This window comes from Poecile atricapillus, chromosome 14 (assembly GCF_030490865.1).
Source record: "Poecile atricapillus isolate bPoeAtr1 chromosome 14, bPoeAtr1.hap1, whole genome shotgun sequence".
In the NCBI taxonomy this organism is placed as follows: domain Eukaryota; kingdom Metazoa; phylum Chordata; class Aves; order Passeriformes; family Paridae; genus Poecile; species Poecile atricapillus.
This window is the reverse complement of record NC_081262.1, coordinates 1,212,621-1,229,277: the sequence shown is the minus strand read 5'-3', so window position 1 is coordinate 1,229,277 and position 16,657 is coordinate 1,212,621. Positions and strand designations below refer to the sequence as shown.

The following is a 16,657-nucleotide window of genomic DNA, read 5'->3' as shown; positions in this document are numbered from 1 at the left end:
TGCCTCATGAGAAGCCCACGCCAGGTCACAACAGCTCAGGGAACAAGGCCCTGGCAGGGAATGGGGCACAGCATTGCAGGCAAGGCACAGGGCAGGTGGCACATGGCACACAGGATGTGCTGTGGAGGACACGGCAGCGGGGTCACGGCACATGGGACACAGGACATGGCATATGGGAGGCATCGTGGGGAGTGCGGCACCGGAACACGGCACACGGACACGGGGACACACGGCAGAGGCCGCGTCCAAGGATCAGGTCACGGGGACACGGCCCGAGAGGTGCAGCAGGGACACGACACAGGGACACAGGGACACAGGGACACAGGGACATGGGGACACGACACACACGGACACGACACAAGCATCCCCGGCCCGGGGGAACTGCCGCCGCCGCGTGGGCGGGTCCGTAACTGGACACGCCCCTTATGCTAACGAGAGCTGAATCACGCTCAGCGGACCGCGGCCTCCGGGCAGGACGGGCTCACCCGGGCGGCGCGGAGGGGGGAACGAGGGCAAGGGATCAGAGCCGGGCTGCCGGCGCGGCAAAGGGCGGCCACCGCGGCCCAGGGCGCGCGGGAGAGCCCGGATGCCGCTGGGCCTCGCCGGCGGCAGCGTCGCAGGAGCGGGGCCGGGGCGCGGGGGGAGCGTGTGAGGAGCGTGCGGGGCGAGCGCCCCCCCTGCCGCGCGCGTGGTCTGCGCCGAGGGCGGGGCGGGCGGGGGCGGTGGGTACGATCACGTGACGGACGGGCCGCCGCCATTTTGTCCTGCGGAGGCCGTATTTAGGGCGCAGCGCGCGCGCCGCTGCCACTCCCGCCGGGACGGAGCTGCCGTGTCCCGGGCCCCGCCGCCGCCCGCCCCGCGCCCCCGCCCCGGCCCCCTCCGCCCCGCCCGCTGCCGCCGCGCCTCCGCCATTTTGTGGCCGAGCATTGCCCGCCAAGGACCGGCGCCGCGGCGGAGCTTTCCGCCTCTCCCCCGCCCTCTCGCGCTTCCAGTCCAGCGGCGCCTCGGCCCGGCCCGGCCCGCGCAGCCATGTCCTCCGGCGCCAGCCCTGAGTACGCCTCCTTCTTCGCCGTGATGGGCGCTTCGGCCGCCATGGTGTTTAGCGGTGAGCACTGACCGGCAACCGGAGGGGCCGGGGAGAGGGTGGGGAAGAGGGGGGAGCGCGGTGTGGGGGAAGCGGCTCCTCTTTTCCCTGTCACTCCCCCGCCCCGGTGGGGCGCCGTCGGCGGCGGGGGCCGGAATTCTTTGGGCCTTGGGGCGCCCCGCCCCGCTCCATCCGGGCTCTCGGGGGCAGCGGAGGGTCCTTGCCGGTGATGTCACCGCCGGCGGAGCCCCCGTAGCCACGTGACTGCGGCGGCGCCGCCCAGGCGGTCCCCCCTGGCCCCTTCCTCCGGGCAGCCGCGGGTCGGGGTCTCCCCGGTGGCCCCGCGGTGGCGAGGGGGTTGTCTTGGAGCCGGCTGCCCGTGGAATCCCCGGGGCTCTGCCTGCCTTGGCCTCCGCAGCGGCGGACGCTGTGAATCGGAGGTGGTTGGTGTTTCAACCATTCCCTGGATAATGCGAGACTAGTTTTCAGCGGGATTAAACATAAATGTGCTGTCGCTTGGCGGGCAGTCTGCCGTAGAGGCGTTAATGCCATTGCAGGCAATGGACAGGCTCCTGAAGTACCCCGTGGAACGGGGATGCCGGGGCCCGGGGGAAGCCCTGCTCCATGGCCCTCCCTCTGCGTCTCTAGGCAGCGAACTCGGTGCGGTGTAAATTGGGTCATCCTGCGGCACCGCTTTTCCCACTGGAGGAGCACAGATGTAGGGATCATAAATGTTGGTTTACGCCAGAAAGGCCATCCTTTAATGCCTTGTTTCTCAGAGCCTTTTTAAACCTCCTGCAGAAGGTGACTGCTGTTCTGCACAGCGTTTGCTGCTCCCTGATGGGTGCAGACCGGCTGTTCCCTTGGGATGTAACATGGAGAAGGCTTCAGCTGGTTTTTTCCCAGATGCAGGTGTCACGTGGGAATAAAACAATTAGGAACCGATTTGGCCTTCCCTTCTGAAGGCTTAGCCCATGTCTCCACAGACATGAACATAGTGACTTGTCTTCATCTCCCACCTCATTTGGCACCCTTCTAGTATTGAATTTGTTGTAGCTCAATCTGTGTAAGCGCTGCTTGGGATCTCATTGTGTCATATGATCCTCATATGGCCTCTGGGATGGTGGCTGGGTCTGCAGGATGGGTTTAGGGAAGCTGCCCTTTACTGATGAGTGTGGGAGATGAAATCATGCAGAGAGCCAAGTGGACTGTGGATTAAAACTAGTGTTTGAGAGGAGGCTATCTACCCGTGCTGGTGTGGGCACCATGGACTGGTTCCACACCAGCCACATTTGTGACTTGATTTCTTGATAAAACAAAAGTTTGGTTGGCCGTGTTTAGTCTTGCTTAGTTTGTACCTGGTGGTGGGATGCGGATGTCCATGCTGAGAGCAGTCAGTGGCTTGCCACCTTGGATTTCAGACATTGTACTCACACTTGACAGGTAAGAATTTTCCTGAAAACTCAATGGTTGAAATGTCATAGGAGCCAGAGTTGGGACTGCTGACCTACCTGCCTCTTGGCTACTAAAGATAATGGAAGAAGAAACTAAGACCTAGTTACTTGTTGGGAAAAAATAATCAGCAGTTCACTGCATTTTGCAAAATGGTTCTAAATAGTGAGATTTCTTTCCAAGGAAGGAATTGCTGGTTTCCTCTTGCAGAATGGATTTTGGAACATGGCTGTATGGCTTTAGACACCAGGTTTGTGACACGTGAGTGTGCTTCAGCTGAAGCATCAGTGAGGGATGTGGACTTGAGTCAGCGCTTTAACAGGAATTTGGGGTTGTGCTGGCGTGTCTGAACCAGCAGGGAAGCCTTTCCTAGAAGCTCCAGCGTGACAGCATGGTGCTGTGGGATTGCAGGGGAAAGGTTTGAGTAGGGGAATGCAAAGTCACTGCATAACCTGTATTGATGAAGGTTTGGTGTCTGCCATGTGGCAGATGGTTTGTGAGAGGTCCTTGATATAGAATCTCTGTCAGGTAGTTCTGGATTCAATGAGCTTAGAGGTCTTTCCTGACCTCAATGATGTTGTAATACCAGTAGGTCTGAGCCATGCAAGGTACTCTTGCCAGTGATGGGTTTAGGTGCTGAACAACAGGTTATAGATACTGCTAATGGGAAATTGTTGTTAGATGTGACTGTTCAGTGAAGTGGTTTATATTTTTAAGGCAAAATGGCAGAGGTGTCAACATAGGATAAACTAAAACTTGCAGCATTGTGTAGCTTTTGTAACAGGCATGTGGCATCACAGCATGTTCTGATGTTAGTTGTTAAAAAAACCACCCTGATTTTGAAGTAAGGAGCTAAATCTGGACAAGCAGTGTAAAACTCTAAAATTGTCATGGATCAGTGTTAATTAGTGCAGTGATCATGTCTGACTCATGATGTATCTAAAGATCACATTCTTGTGGAGCTTGTAGTTCCAAGACATGTTTCTAGTAAACATGTTCAGGTTCTGTACTGTGCAAGCTAGTTTGATATGAAAACAAGTTACTTGGAGCAGTCCTGGGTGATATGTGAGCATTGCTTGCTGATGGTAAATAGATAGCAGAACTTGTTCTGGTCAGCAAGAGACAAGAGCAGGCTGCTGTGACCTTGGCCATCTTTGAGCCTGTCTGGTAATTTGTAGATTACAACTTGTTCTCATTGCTGCAGTTCCTTATTTCCCATGTTTGAAATGTGGTGGCTCAGGGTCAGGTGATGTTGAGTGATTAAATTATTGTAGCTTTTCCATGTGATTTGAGCGCACCAGAATAGACAAGTGTGGTGTTGGACAGAGCTGTTTGGTTCTGTGTGTGCTGGTGCTCTGTGCAAAGCTGTCATAAATGTGCCCACTGTGCCCTCCATGGTGAGAGGGGTTGCCCTTAGGGCTGAACTCTAGCTGAGCATTCAGTGCCTTCAATACCTGCTGCACTGCCAAGCAGCAGGAAGATTCCTCATGAAGAGAACTTTAGCCAGCAGTATTAAATTAGTCCGGTGTCTTCTCATTTTTGCTGCAGAGCCAGTGAAATAGTACTTTCTTTTTAAAGTAGGGCTTTAGATATTATAGCAGTTGGTTGGCTTTTAAGGGACCTCCGTGGTGAAATAACTGGCTCAGAACATGTAGCTTGATGCAGCTGACAGCCCTGCACAGTCTGATTCTGGGAGGCATCATGGCTGTAAACAACTTGCATCCCCAAAAGCAAATGGCACCTGTGCTTCCCAAAATACTGTCTGAGAGGTGGGGAGGTGGAACAGGAGAGCTGCTTGCAGGTAAAAACGAAATGGCAGAATGCAGCTCAAGGTAATTTTCTATTCCAAATGAGGGTACTTGTGTTGTGGGCAGATGTATGAGCTACCAGAATGCAGCAGAGATTAGCTTAAGCCTATGTCCTTAACAGCAGGTAAAGCAGTGGATGGCTAAGACTTAAGTGCCGTGACAGAAGTGAGGTAGGCGATGTTTCTACAGCTTGAGAATGAGGGACAGCATCTCAACAAGGGCATCCTTTCCTCTCAGTAAATGCCAGTCTTGGGAACATCTGAAAATGAGATGGATCATCAGTATAAACCATTGGCTCTGCAGAATGTGGCTTAAGCAGTTATGCTGCAGTTTGTACTATGGCTTCCTCATGGATCCCTGTGTCACCCTGGAGTCATTACACAGCCTGCAGGTGCTTTGTTTCTAGTGGAAAGACTGGGAGCAGCAATGAATGTGGATGACAGCTACCTCAGGACCTCTTGGTCAGCTTCCTTTTTTCCTTCCTAGAACTGGCCTCTTCTGTCTCCAGAGCCTGACTGGTTGCACACAGATGTTGTAAGGTGAGCAGCATCCCAGCCTGACCAGGCTGTTGGGTACTCCTCGAAGCAATGGTTTACAGCAGTGTGTGCTTCTCCAGTGAGGCATAACTGGCTGCACTCACTTCCTTCAGGCTGTGCATTCTGTGAGCTCAAGGCTTTGGGTCAGGCTGCTCTGGCCACAGGAGTGTCTGCTGGGTGCAGGCAGGGGACCTGGGCTGTCCCATGCCACAGCAATGGGGCAGCAGAGTTGTGGGTGCTGCTGAATGCTCTGACCTCCCCTAAGACCTACTGGTTGGGAAGGGATCTTGCTAAGTGGTGTAACACAGTGCTCTGCCAGTCAGTACCAGGAATACACTGGTCACCCAATTTGTGAAACAGGTCATCTTTAAGGTGTTAGAAGGGAGCCTTTATGATGATATGGGTACGTAACAAGTGGCTGGATGGACTTTGCTGCTTACAGAAGGACAAACCTGTGCTCCATTCTATAAGTGTTTTACTATATTTACAAAATCAAAGAGCTCTGTGTGCTGTCAGGCAATTTAGAGTGTCAATTGAAGCAGCTCTTGGACAGTTGACTGGCAGATGCTTTATTTTCCTTTATTGCTATTACAGCAACATCTCAAAGAGCTGGTGGTCTTCTAAGTTCTCAGATGTACTTACCCAATTGTAAAAGGCCTGCCAGTCTTGGAGAATTTTTGATAATGCTGTAGGCTAACAGTGCCAGGCCTGGTGGAAATACCCACAACCTTTCATTACATTTTGGAAGAAAAAAAAGTTGTCCCTACTCCTGAAACAGATGATTCAGTAAAGGGTTCAGAGTCTACAGCTTCCTGTAGGGCAACTTTGCTGTTTACTCTGCAGGTTTTCATTGGGGAACAGGCTTCAGCCGCTGTGATGGGAATTTGCATAGGCTCCGGTACAGTTCCCCTAACGCAGCTTGTCTGTTCTGTGGAGATCACCTGGGCTGAGCAGCAGGGTTTTTCCAAGGGTATCCATTTCTGTAACCTGAGGTGGGGTGGGAGGGGGCAGGGCCAGCCTGTGGGAGGCAGCCTGTTTCTTTGGAAGTTCCCAGGTTTCAGGCATGGCAAAGTGAGTACTGTACTTGACCTGGATGTCACCTCTAACATTTTTCCAGCCTTTTAAGAATAACCTGCTCAGGGATGAATAGATGTTGGTGAATTGGCAGGGAACCTGCATACTACAGAGGGCAGCCCATTTGATAATGATTAGTTTTAAAAGGCTCCAGATGTAAGTGCTCATCCCAAATGGTCTTTCATGCTTGCTGTGATGGTAACCAGTGATGAGTTGAGGGAGTAAATCAAGTATTTCACAAAGGAAATATTTCACCTTTTAAACAGGCTTACTGGGAGTAGGTGGTCTTGAATGATGTGCATTGCAACTTCTCTGTATTGTGACACCATTGAACTTCCAAATAGCATAATTCCTGGTTAGAGACCAGCATGGATTCCTTTTCTGGTTAACTCGATAGGTGGAGTGCATCTCCACCTGCCAGTTATATGTTTTGACAGGTCTGCCTCTTTAAAAGTAGTGTTTGGAGCTTGCTCGGTCTGTATGTTAGAGGTGAGGGATCTGGATGAACTGACACCAAAAAAAAAAAAAAAAAAGAGTCTTGGTGTGTAGTAGAGGTACAGCTCTTGCCCCATTTCCAGTGTGTGTCACAGACCTCCTCAAATCCTGTTCACTGAGATTTTGGAAAACATGCCCTTCCAATCAGTCAGGAATATTTAAATGTAGCATATGAAATACATGTGCTTCAGTTTTTCAGAGCTGCTGCAAAGTAGAGGTGAAGGTGTGCAAGAACATTGTCAAGGGTGTCCAGTGGCTGTACCACTAGAGGCTGGGTCATGGTGGGAAGCAGGTAGTGTCTTTGACACCTTGCCTGTAATACTGGGATAATGTCAAAGACCCAACTTGCCAGGCTACTGAAGTGCTGTAAAGCTGCCTTGTAAGGTGCTGGAGATGTCTCTTGGTTAGGGTGGGGGTAAAGGCTTCCTTGGGAGCAGATGTCCCAAGCTCTGAAGCTCTGTGTGGCCACCAGTGGGAGTTCAGTAAAGGTTCAGTGACATCTAAGGCAGTCGTGTGAAGACTGGTAAACAGTTCTTTTGAACTGTGTCTAAAACAAGTTCAAGGCATAAGATCTGGCCTTTTCTGGGCTTTTGACATGGAGCTGACAAACTTGTGCTGCACTGCCCTTCCACAGAAGCTTGAGCAAGCTGACTTTCTGTAAGTGGGATTACAAAATCACCTTCTCTAATACTTCCCTGCATTAATTGCAACACCCCCAAGTAGCTTAATGCTTGGAGGAGGTGACAACTGGTATAACTTTAAATAGTGAACTTCCGTCACGAGCCTCTGTATTTTTCCAGAGGTTTGTAAAATACTGAAGACAGGAGAAGTGGTTTCTGCTAAATTCTCTATCCAGGGCAGATGGTGGAACGAGAATTCAGACTTAGTCCCAGCCGTTAGAAGAGGCTTCATCCAACAAAAATGGTTCCTAGTTCAAGTCAGTAGTTTCTTTCTAGACTTTGTAAGGGCTCACTCTTAACAGAGCCATCACTGAAATGGCTGATTAAGTCCATGTGCTAATTTCCAGGTTCATCTTATATTTGCAGATAGAACACGCTCATTGCTCAAACTTCCTAACTTGGGTTCTAGTTCTGAATTGTCCAAAATAGCCCTTCCCATCACTTGGTGCCAGTCAAGGTTCAAGAGCTTTGCTAGCACAGAAGAAACTGGTAGTTAATGAGACTTTCCCCTCAGGTTTTTGTAACTAAAACTGAACTTCCTTCTAAGAATGAACCTTGTGTTAGTGCAGCGGTGCTGTTTGTATGAATGGTCTGGTGCCAAGCCAGGAGGATGACTGCTCCAAAGATGGGCTTTATGGGAGTACTAAGTGAGAAGCAGGAAAGTATATATCCAAACTCCTCCAAATACATCCCAGCAACTCTTGTTGTGACAAGGTGCACAATCTCACACTTGGATACCAGTGTAAGGCAGTTACAGATCTTTGTGGAACAATCAGGTCTCCCTTGGAGAAACCTTTAGTTTTCTGTGGGTGGAGCAAACTCAACTATTAAGTCTCAGAACAGTACAAAGACTTTAAATGTCCATGGTTTAAATACACTCCAGCAGCCTTTTAGAACAGATGCAAGAACATTTTCTTGCCAGATAGGGCTGACCTCTGAAGACAATCTTGATGGTGTCAGAAAAGGAGACTGCCTGCCCTTCCATATGCCTATCTCTGCTGCTTCAGGAACTTAGTCCTGGCTGGCAGTTGACGTGCATGTAATCTCTGGGTGATGCTGAATGAAGTAGGAAGCTGGGAAGGAGTTCCCAGAATACTCCCCAGTAAGACTGGAAGGAAAGGTGTCTTTTCAAGTACTGCAGAATCAAAGAATGAGGCATTTGAGGAAGCTTCTGTGCAACTAATAAAAAGTTTTCAAGGCAGAAATTACTTCATGGTGTCACTAAAGGACACGGAATGATTCACACAAACGTCTCAGTGGTATGACAGGAAAAGAAGTAACTTTATTTTCTGACTTCAGTATTTATAGATTCTTGACAATGACCAGGGATTGGATAACTAAGTTACCACCTTCCCAATCACACTGGTCACGTGAAATGTCCATCAAAGGACATTTCTTAGAAGGAATGTGTAAACACTTATGTTTAAAGTTACTTTCCTGGGAAAGTAACTAAAACTATGAAAACATGATCACAAGGCTTAATTTTCAGGGTGACATTGGGGTAGTGCTTTGTTCTCACCCAGCTGGTCTCAGGTACAGGTGATAGAGCCCATCATCCTGTGCAGGTCTCTGTGTTGACAGAGATGAGTAAACCTGAGGTGTAAGGTGGTTGTGGTCCTCTCTAACCTACAAGCCAAACTATTCTTTGTGATTGGATTGACAAATGTTTGGGCCCAGGGTGAGGTCACCCTCTCCATGTGCCAGAATCTTTCTCCAAGGAATGACATGGAACAGTAGTATTTGAGTTTGTTTCTATCTCAGTGTGTCTGATGAAGCTGCAGTGGCACATTTAACTCCAGGGCCAAAGCATAGGCAAATGGGTTTTGTGGGAGAAGAGGCCTCATGAAGATCTGTGCATTTGAACTCAGTTCAGGTGGCCCAGCTCTCAGCTGTGTTCTGCTGGGGTAGACAGATGTGCTTTGTTGAGCCTTGCATTGTGGACTCTGGGAGGTCACAACACTGGAGCTCCCCTTGAGACTGGGTTTTGGCCCCTAAACAGGGGCATAGATGGCTGTTAGGGTGTGCCCTGCTGTGAAGCTGGCCTGGCAAGATATTCTGCTATCAGTAGTGTTTGAATAGCACTTCTTGCTCATCTTTGGAATAGGACTCTGGGTAGGTCACTTCCCCATCCCTTAGGGGAGTATTCCTGGCTGTCACGTGACCATGTTCATTTTGCACAGTCCTTCCTTGTGCTGACTTAGCTGTTCTAACTGCAGCCTAGTGAAAGAAATGGTATTTGGGGATGTCTAATGCATTTTTTTTCTCTTCCAGCCTTGGGAGCTGCATATGGAACTGCAAAGAGTGGCACAGGTATTGCAGCCATGTCTGTCATGAGGCCTGAGCTGATCATGAAGTCCATCATCCCTGTGGTCATGGCGGGTATTATAGCAATCTATGGCCTCGTAGTGGCAGTGCTCATTGCCAATGCCCTCTCACCTGACATCACACTATTCAAGTAAGTTGGTGCATCCGGCGGGTCTGTTTCAGACTGTCCTGTCACTGTTTGATGCTTTGTGTGGGGGTGGTTTTGGCTCAAGGCCCCTAGAAGGGCTGGCAATGCTAAAAGCTGCTGGGCTAGGCTTAGGAGCACAGGCTAGATTCCAGCTGTCCTACTGGATGCCTCAGCCCCAGTGGAGCCACCTGCTCAGTTGGTTGTACTGGCTGTCACAGATCAATCAGGCATCCCACTTCTTATGTGGTGGGGCTGTGGCTTTAAAAGAAGCTGTGTGCAGGCAGCACTGGAATAGGAGGCAAAGCTTTGGTCATGATGCCATACTCTAGACCTGGATGCACAGGTGTTTCCAATACTGTCTAAATAGTTCTGCTGTTGCCTGGGAGATGCAAGTGAATAATTAATATTGCTTTATGTGCTGGTAAATCAATCCTTGAGCTATACATCAGCTTCTATAGCAGCTACAGTCTGAAACTTAATCTCCTTTTGGCTTCTCAGAACAGCTGGAACTGGTGTGATTGAGCCCTCTTGGAATTAAACAGTGCTGCTAAAGTGTGACAAGTATCTGTGTTGCTGTACAGGCTGTACCTATGAGCAGCGTGCTTGGCATAACACGACATGGTCTAAAACAGCAGATACAAATGGTCCTTTGCTATTACCAGGTGGGCAGACACTAATAGGGACTGCTCTCCTTCTTGGAAAACCAGACCATTCCTGCCCAGCTCCTGTTGTGCAAGACACCTGGATGTGCTGTGGCTGTATAAGGCTGTATAAGGTTGCTAAAGGTTGGAGATGAGCAGCTACTAACAGGCTGCACAGCACCGTGGGACAGGCATTGCTGCAAGTGCTAGTAAGTGCTGCTCTGACACCATGCTGAGCCTGCTTGTGGCCAGATGAGCCCGGTAACTCAGTTTGGTGTATGAGCCAAACACATGAACATCAGGTGAAAATCATTCACTGCTGCCTGTTTCTTTAAGTATTAGAGTTGGGAGTGTCAGTAAGCTTCTGCTTTGAGACATATTGGGCTTGTTGAAAGAGTTAGGGGCTTAAGGCTGGGTGTCCTGTTCCTTGCCACTGAAACTCTTGCGTCTCTGTCCCACAGGAGCTTCCTTCAGCTGGGTGCTGGCTTGAGCGTGGGTCTCAGCGGTCTGGCTGCTGGCTTTGCCATCGGCATTGTGGGCGATGCAGGTGTCCGGGGCACAGCACAGCAGCCCAGGTTATTTGTGGGGATGATCCTCATTTTGATCTTCGCTGAAGTCTTGGGTCTCTACGGCCTCATTGTTGCCCTTATCCTCTCCACGAAGTAAATGTTGCGGTATGATGTAAAGAGATGTAACAAATCTACGTTTAACAAAAAAAAAAAAGCTCCAGAATGAAAATGGTTTCTCCAATGTGTACAGTTGTCCCAATTTGGTAGTTGATCTCTTGTAAATGCGCAATATCTGTTAGTGACTCGTCTGTCCTGTGTGTACTTCAATATTAACTTGGATGGGCTGCTCCAAGCCTGCTGCATGGCTTGGAGTGGTCTGTGTGCAATTTTCCACCCATTGCTGTTAGTATTTTATGTATAAATATGAACTAGAAATGTAATTTTTTCTCTTCACTGGATGTTTATTTATAAAAGACTTGACATTCATACATCTATGGAGCAAGGATTTTCAATTTCCCATGCTATATATATTAATCTTATATATAGGTAGATTACACTGTGGGGTCAATTGTAAGTGCAGAGAATTCCTTGGATGTAATTTTGATTCTAAAGATTGCTGTAGTGTCCTGGTATTGGAGTATGAGAATTTTGTGTTTTATTACAGCAATTGTCCGAAACACTCCTGTGTTTCAATAGTAACTGCGTATGCTCCGGCATCAGTTGTGCACCCAGTGTTGGGTTACAAACTTCTACCATGTTTCCAAATAAAACTTCCTCACTACATTGCTGTAATGAGTCCCTGGCTCTGATTTCCAGCTGTTGCCCCTCCTTTGGGAAGAGGGTGAGGTCCCTCAAGGGAGGAGGTTCCTGAAGTGACACTGATCAGCTTGCCAGGGTGATGCTGCCAGCTCTGCCACAGCTTTCCCTTTCTCCTGGGCCGTGGCAATGTGGTTCCAAGCTGCTGCCATGAGCCATACTTGTGGTGAGCAGGGATGCGGGGCTGTGCTGACCCTGACCACATCTGGCTCAGTGTGGTGCTCTGTAAGCAGGGGTCAGGGAGCTGCAGCCTGCACTGAGGGCCAGGGAGAAAGGGTACAGGCTGCAGCCTGTGACTAGAGGAGCGCCATTGTCAGAAAAGAAGCAGCCTGTCCTTGTGCTGGCCCTGCAGAAGCTGAGCTGCTTGGAAGCTGTACTGTGAACAGTAATTGCCTCTGAAGTACCTCAACAATAGTCTCATCAACAAAATGGCTTCAGTCAAGAACTTGTATTTTTATCTTTTAAATCACAGGACCATTTGAGCTGGGAGATACTGCTGCTGCAGCCACTGAGTGTGGGAGCAGCCTTCTCTGGCCTGAGCATTTGAGTACTGCCAAGCTTATATGGGAAATATGTGTTGGACCCTTTCAGTGTTAAAGCCTGGTCCCAGTTAGCACTGTGAAGTCTGAAGCTTGGAGAGCAGAGCCAGATGTTCAAGCCAAATTGTTACTACTCACACCTGGTGCTAGCCTTTGGCATCAGACCAAGCTGATGCATGTGGAGGGATGTGTCACCTAGTTGGGAATGAAAATGCATGTGTTTCACCAAGGGTACCTGTCCAGTGAATGGTGCAGGTACCATGGAGAGATGTGGCCAGAACATAAGGAATTCACTGAAGCTGTTTGGAGCTTCTAACCTGGCAAGGGTGTTGCCCAGCCCAGGCCTGATGCCACCATGTCCACCTTCCAGGCATTCAGGAGACTGTAGCTATGAGCCAGTCATCCTGTCTGGGTCATCAACAATTAATATCAAAGGAATGGGTTTATTTTTTTGCTGTTTGCTAAAACACTGATCTCTCTGCAGTTCCTCTCAGTGGACTGGGCTGGGCTGGTTTTGTTTGGGAAGGGCTTTGCCTTATGGCAGTGTGAGCAGAGGTGGTGGTGGGAGTATACAGAGGCATAAGGTGACTAAAGGAAAATCCTTTATGCCTGCTGAAGCAGTGGCATGGGGAAGGAAAAATTCCTGAACAGAATTATTTTGGTCATTCTTTTCGTCAACAAAAGCAGTAGACTAAACCTCTGAATTAGGCTTCCCCAGGGTGGTCATAAAGGTTTATGGAATGTGTAGGTTAATTGTGTCTCACACTGGCTGCAGAGGGAGCCTTCCTGGTGCAGCTGGGAGATGAATCCCAAACCCAGGAGGGGATGCTGCATCCAGCTGGTAGTTCTGGTGAGAGGAATTGAATCTGGCAAGTCAAATTGCATGGGAAGAGAGGAGAGGGTCCTAGCTGAGGCTGCAAATATGCTTAACATCTGCTTTTACCTTCTGTAAGGAGACACCACTGCCAGTCTCCATGCCAGCTGACAAGAACGTGAGAGATACTGCATTAAAGAGAGCAGCATCTCCAAGGGCAATAACTGATGGAAAGGCCCCCTGTTCTAATCACCCCTAAGGTCCCTTGTAGGTTGGTGACATTGTGCAGAGACAGTTACTGGGTACTTGTAGAACCAATGCAGGGAAAATCCCTTCAATAGCATTTTTGCTTCATGACTCAGTACATGAAGCCTTTGTCATTAGTATATAAATTCATGCAAGAAGAATGGAGCTGGGGTGAGCATGGACTGGGGGAGGATCACTTTGTGCCAAGTACATTCAAATAAACCCAGAGTCAAATTAACAATCTGCACATGTTGTCTCAGCCACGACAGTGATGCTCTGAATCCTCTGTGATGACTCCTGGCTGAAAACCCACATTTCAAGTCCTTCACTGGTACTATTGCATCAGCACATTTCTCAAGTGATTTGGGGCATTAAGAATATGAGGGACCTTTGGGGTTCTTGAAAATCTTTTATTGCCAGGAGCATGGCAGCTCAGAGGGCAGTCTCATCTGGCAAGGACTGACTCAGTAGTCGATTTAGAAGAGGGGAAGGGGGGTGGCAATGCCGGCACAGCCATGGTGCTTTGGTGCTCCGTGCGTGGCTGGGAGCGCTGCAGTGAGTCAGCCTTGCGGAGAGGAGAGGAGCGGGGCTCTGCAGCAGCGCAGGGACAGGGCCATCTGCAGTCAGTGCAGACTTGGGGAGGTTCAAGACCCACTGCCAGAGCTGCCAGCACAGACAATGCCTCCACAGAGCCTGCTGACCTTGTTCTTTGTTAACCCTTTCACACTGTTTTTTGAGTTTTTTTTCCAAAGGCTGCAAATTTTTTTTTCACTGCTGTTGGAGAAGCATTTTTAAGTATCAGGATTTTATCTGTGATTGCTCAGAGATTGGCTTTCCTGGGGAGATTTGGCTTACAGAAAAGCATAGGAACCTGTAAAAGTAAATAAACTTTGGGGAAATACAAATCTTGTTATGACAAACTGATCCCAGAAACCAAGTTGCTATTTCAAATTATGGAGTAACAGCAGAACTAACAACTACAGGTCTCAGTAAACCTTGTTTCCTGGCTGACCACAGGGATACTGATTGTAGGGTATTCTGCTGTTTCCAGCCCACTATACTGTCCAAACCATCACTGTGCTCAGGTGAGAGTTACTTGCCTCTGATGCACAGGACTTGCAACCTCTAGACTTAGTTTTACAGCTATTAACCATCTTTTTCTCTTGTCATGATTAAATTAAACCCGGAGCAAGTTTTTGCAATGCCACTTGCCTTGGAGTGGGAATTTTCTGTTTCAGGGTCAAAGGATTGTGTCCCAAAATGCTTCTCCATTTTTGTTCCTGTTAAAGCTAATAAATGCTGTTATTTTTTCCGCAAGACACACTCCTGAGAGCCACAGCTTTGCAACTCATACCAGTGGTTTTCAGCCAAGCTGGTTCTTGTGTCACAACACAAAAGCACACAGCCAAAATCATGCCCTGATCTTACAGTGTTTAGGGGCCAAGGCTTTATTTAGGGGCCCAGACTGTACCCACAAGGTACCTGACAGTTCTCTCTGACCCGAGAGAGCACAAGCTGGGCAGGACAGCTCCTGGAGAACTGGTGGCTTGTCTTTGCCATTTTCTTTTTGCTGAGGGACAAGCTGCCCTCACCACAGGATCAGGTCTGTCTCTTCAGGATTCACCAAGGGGATACCAGGGACTGTAAGTTCTGGAGCCTTTTCTGGCACTTTGCACTGCCCTGTCTGTGCTGTTACACCTGTGCTTTCTGCCTTTGGCGGAGAGGAAAAGGGTGACTTAAGTGGCAGAGAGTGAATTCAGCCACCCTTTCCTAATGGCTGTCTGCATGAGGTAGGCTGAGGACAAATCTTGGGAAATTGTGTATATTCCCTGGCATATAGACTGGCAGTTTGTTCTAAGCAGTCTCCATGACCCCTGTGTGCCTTGGAACAATTTCTTACACATCTTTGTGAGTGCCTGTGAAAATCAGAAGGCTATATTTCAACAGCCCCTCATGCAGCAGTAGTTCTGGCCCCAGCCCTGCTCCTGTAGCGGCTCCATGGGTTCCTAAGCTCCTCCCTAGTGCGCAGGTACAATTGCTCTTGCTGCCAGGCAGTGTATCTAATTTGAGAATTGAGTCAGGTTAAAAATAACTCATCCTGAAGGAAAAAAAATCCACATTTGCTAAAGAAAATGCAAGCAAAACTACAGCCTGTGATTCCCTCCACCTATTTCTGGGGCAGTGGGGAGAAAGAATATGTAACTATTATTAGAGGAGTATGCAGTATTGGCAATGCAAGACAGGGTTAATTTAATCCTGAAAAATAGAAGGAGAACATCCAAAGGAGTAAGACTTAGCAGTACATGCCATAAGCTGGGCTGGATGACATACCTGCAGCTTCAAGGAGCAGATTCCCATCGCTTGACACAGGCTGTTCAGTTCTCCCAGCAGTGCAGACAGGAGATCTCAGCACTCTGATCCAGGCTTGGGACTGGCAGCCTGAAGAAGCCTTGGATCTGTGTGGCTGGGCAGGGTTCTCAGGTGAAGCTCTGTCACTGCTCTGGGTGGCCTGAAGCGGGAAATTTATGGTGGATGTTCCTATCTGTGCAGTCAGTATTTGTCTTTACCTCGGCATCTCTTCCACTGCCAGCTAATGTTACTGTCACAGCCCTGTTAGCTTATGTGTTCCTGGAGAAGAGACCTATTTTGACCACAGGCATTTTGGGTGCCATACATGCCTTCTGACATCCAAATTTGATTTAGCAGCTTGGATGGGTCCTTTCTTCTTCACAGAAAGATAAGCAGGTGTAGTGGTTTTAGTTCAAAAATTGGGCAGAACTCAGCAGGGCTGAGAGCTGTTTTTAGGATTCACCTTCTCAATTTCTAATTTTGGGGTCTCCTCATCTCCACCTGTATGATGATAAAAATAGTTCCCAGCAACACAGTACTGGGTGTCCCTGATGTGCATAATTTAATGAGGAAAACCTTACAGCTCGTCCAGTTCCACCCCCTGCCATGGCAGGGATACCTTCCACTACCCCAGGTTGCCCCAAGCCCCATCCAGCCTGGCCTTGGACACTGCCAGGGATCCAGGGGCAGCCACAGCTCCTTTAGGCAACCTGTGCCAGGGCCTCTCCACTCTCATAGCCAAGAAATTCTTCCCAATATCCCATCTAACCCTGCCCTCTGGCAGTGGGCCCCTCGTCCTGCCCCTCAAGGCCCTTGTTCACAGTTCCTCCCCAGCTCTCCTGGAGCCCCTTTAAGCCCTGGAATGGGCTCTAAAGTTTCCATGGAGCCTTCTCTTCTCCAGGTGAACAACCCCCCCAGCTCTACCAGTCTGGCTCCAGAGCAGAGGGGCTCCAGTCCTTGGAACATCTCTGTGACCTGAAACCATTCTTAGCCTCAAATTCCCAAACCAGTGCTGCACATAGTTTTCCCAGCCTCAACCAGCATCATTCCCATCTCTCCCTTTCAGGCCCCTTTCCCAGCATCCCGCTGACCATAGAAGCAGCTTGTAATGTGGACAAAACCTGACATCATGGAACTATAAGCACAGCTTAAAACCTAATTA

General features: G+C 49.2%; 1 protein-coding gene across 1 annotated transcript; it reads left to right on the top strand.

Annotated features, from left to right (window-relative positions):
* The first annotated feature begins 484 nt into the window (after window positions 1-484).
* On the top strand, window positions 485-11,514 carry ATP6V0C (ATPase H+ transporting V0 subunit c). Its single transcript, XM_058849568.1, has 3 exons — window positions 485-1,105; window positions 9,401-9,584; window positions 10,684-11,514. Exons 1-3 carry the CDS (start codon window positions 1,030-1,032, stop codon window positions 10,886-10,888), a joined length of 465 nt encoding a protein of 154 aa, XP_058705551.1. The 5' UTR covers window positions 485-1,029; the 3' UTR covers window positions 10,889-11,514.
* Window positions 11,515-16,657: the final 5,143 nt, after the last annotated feature.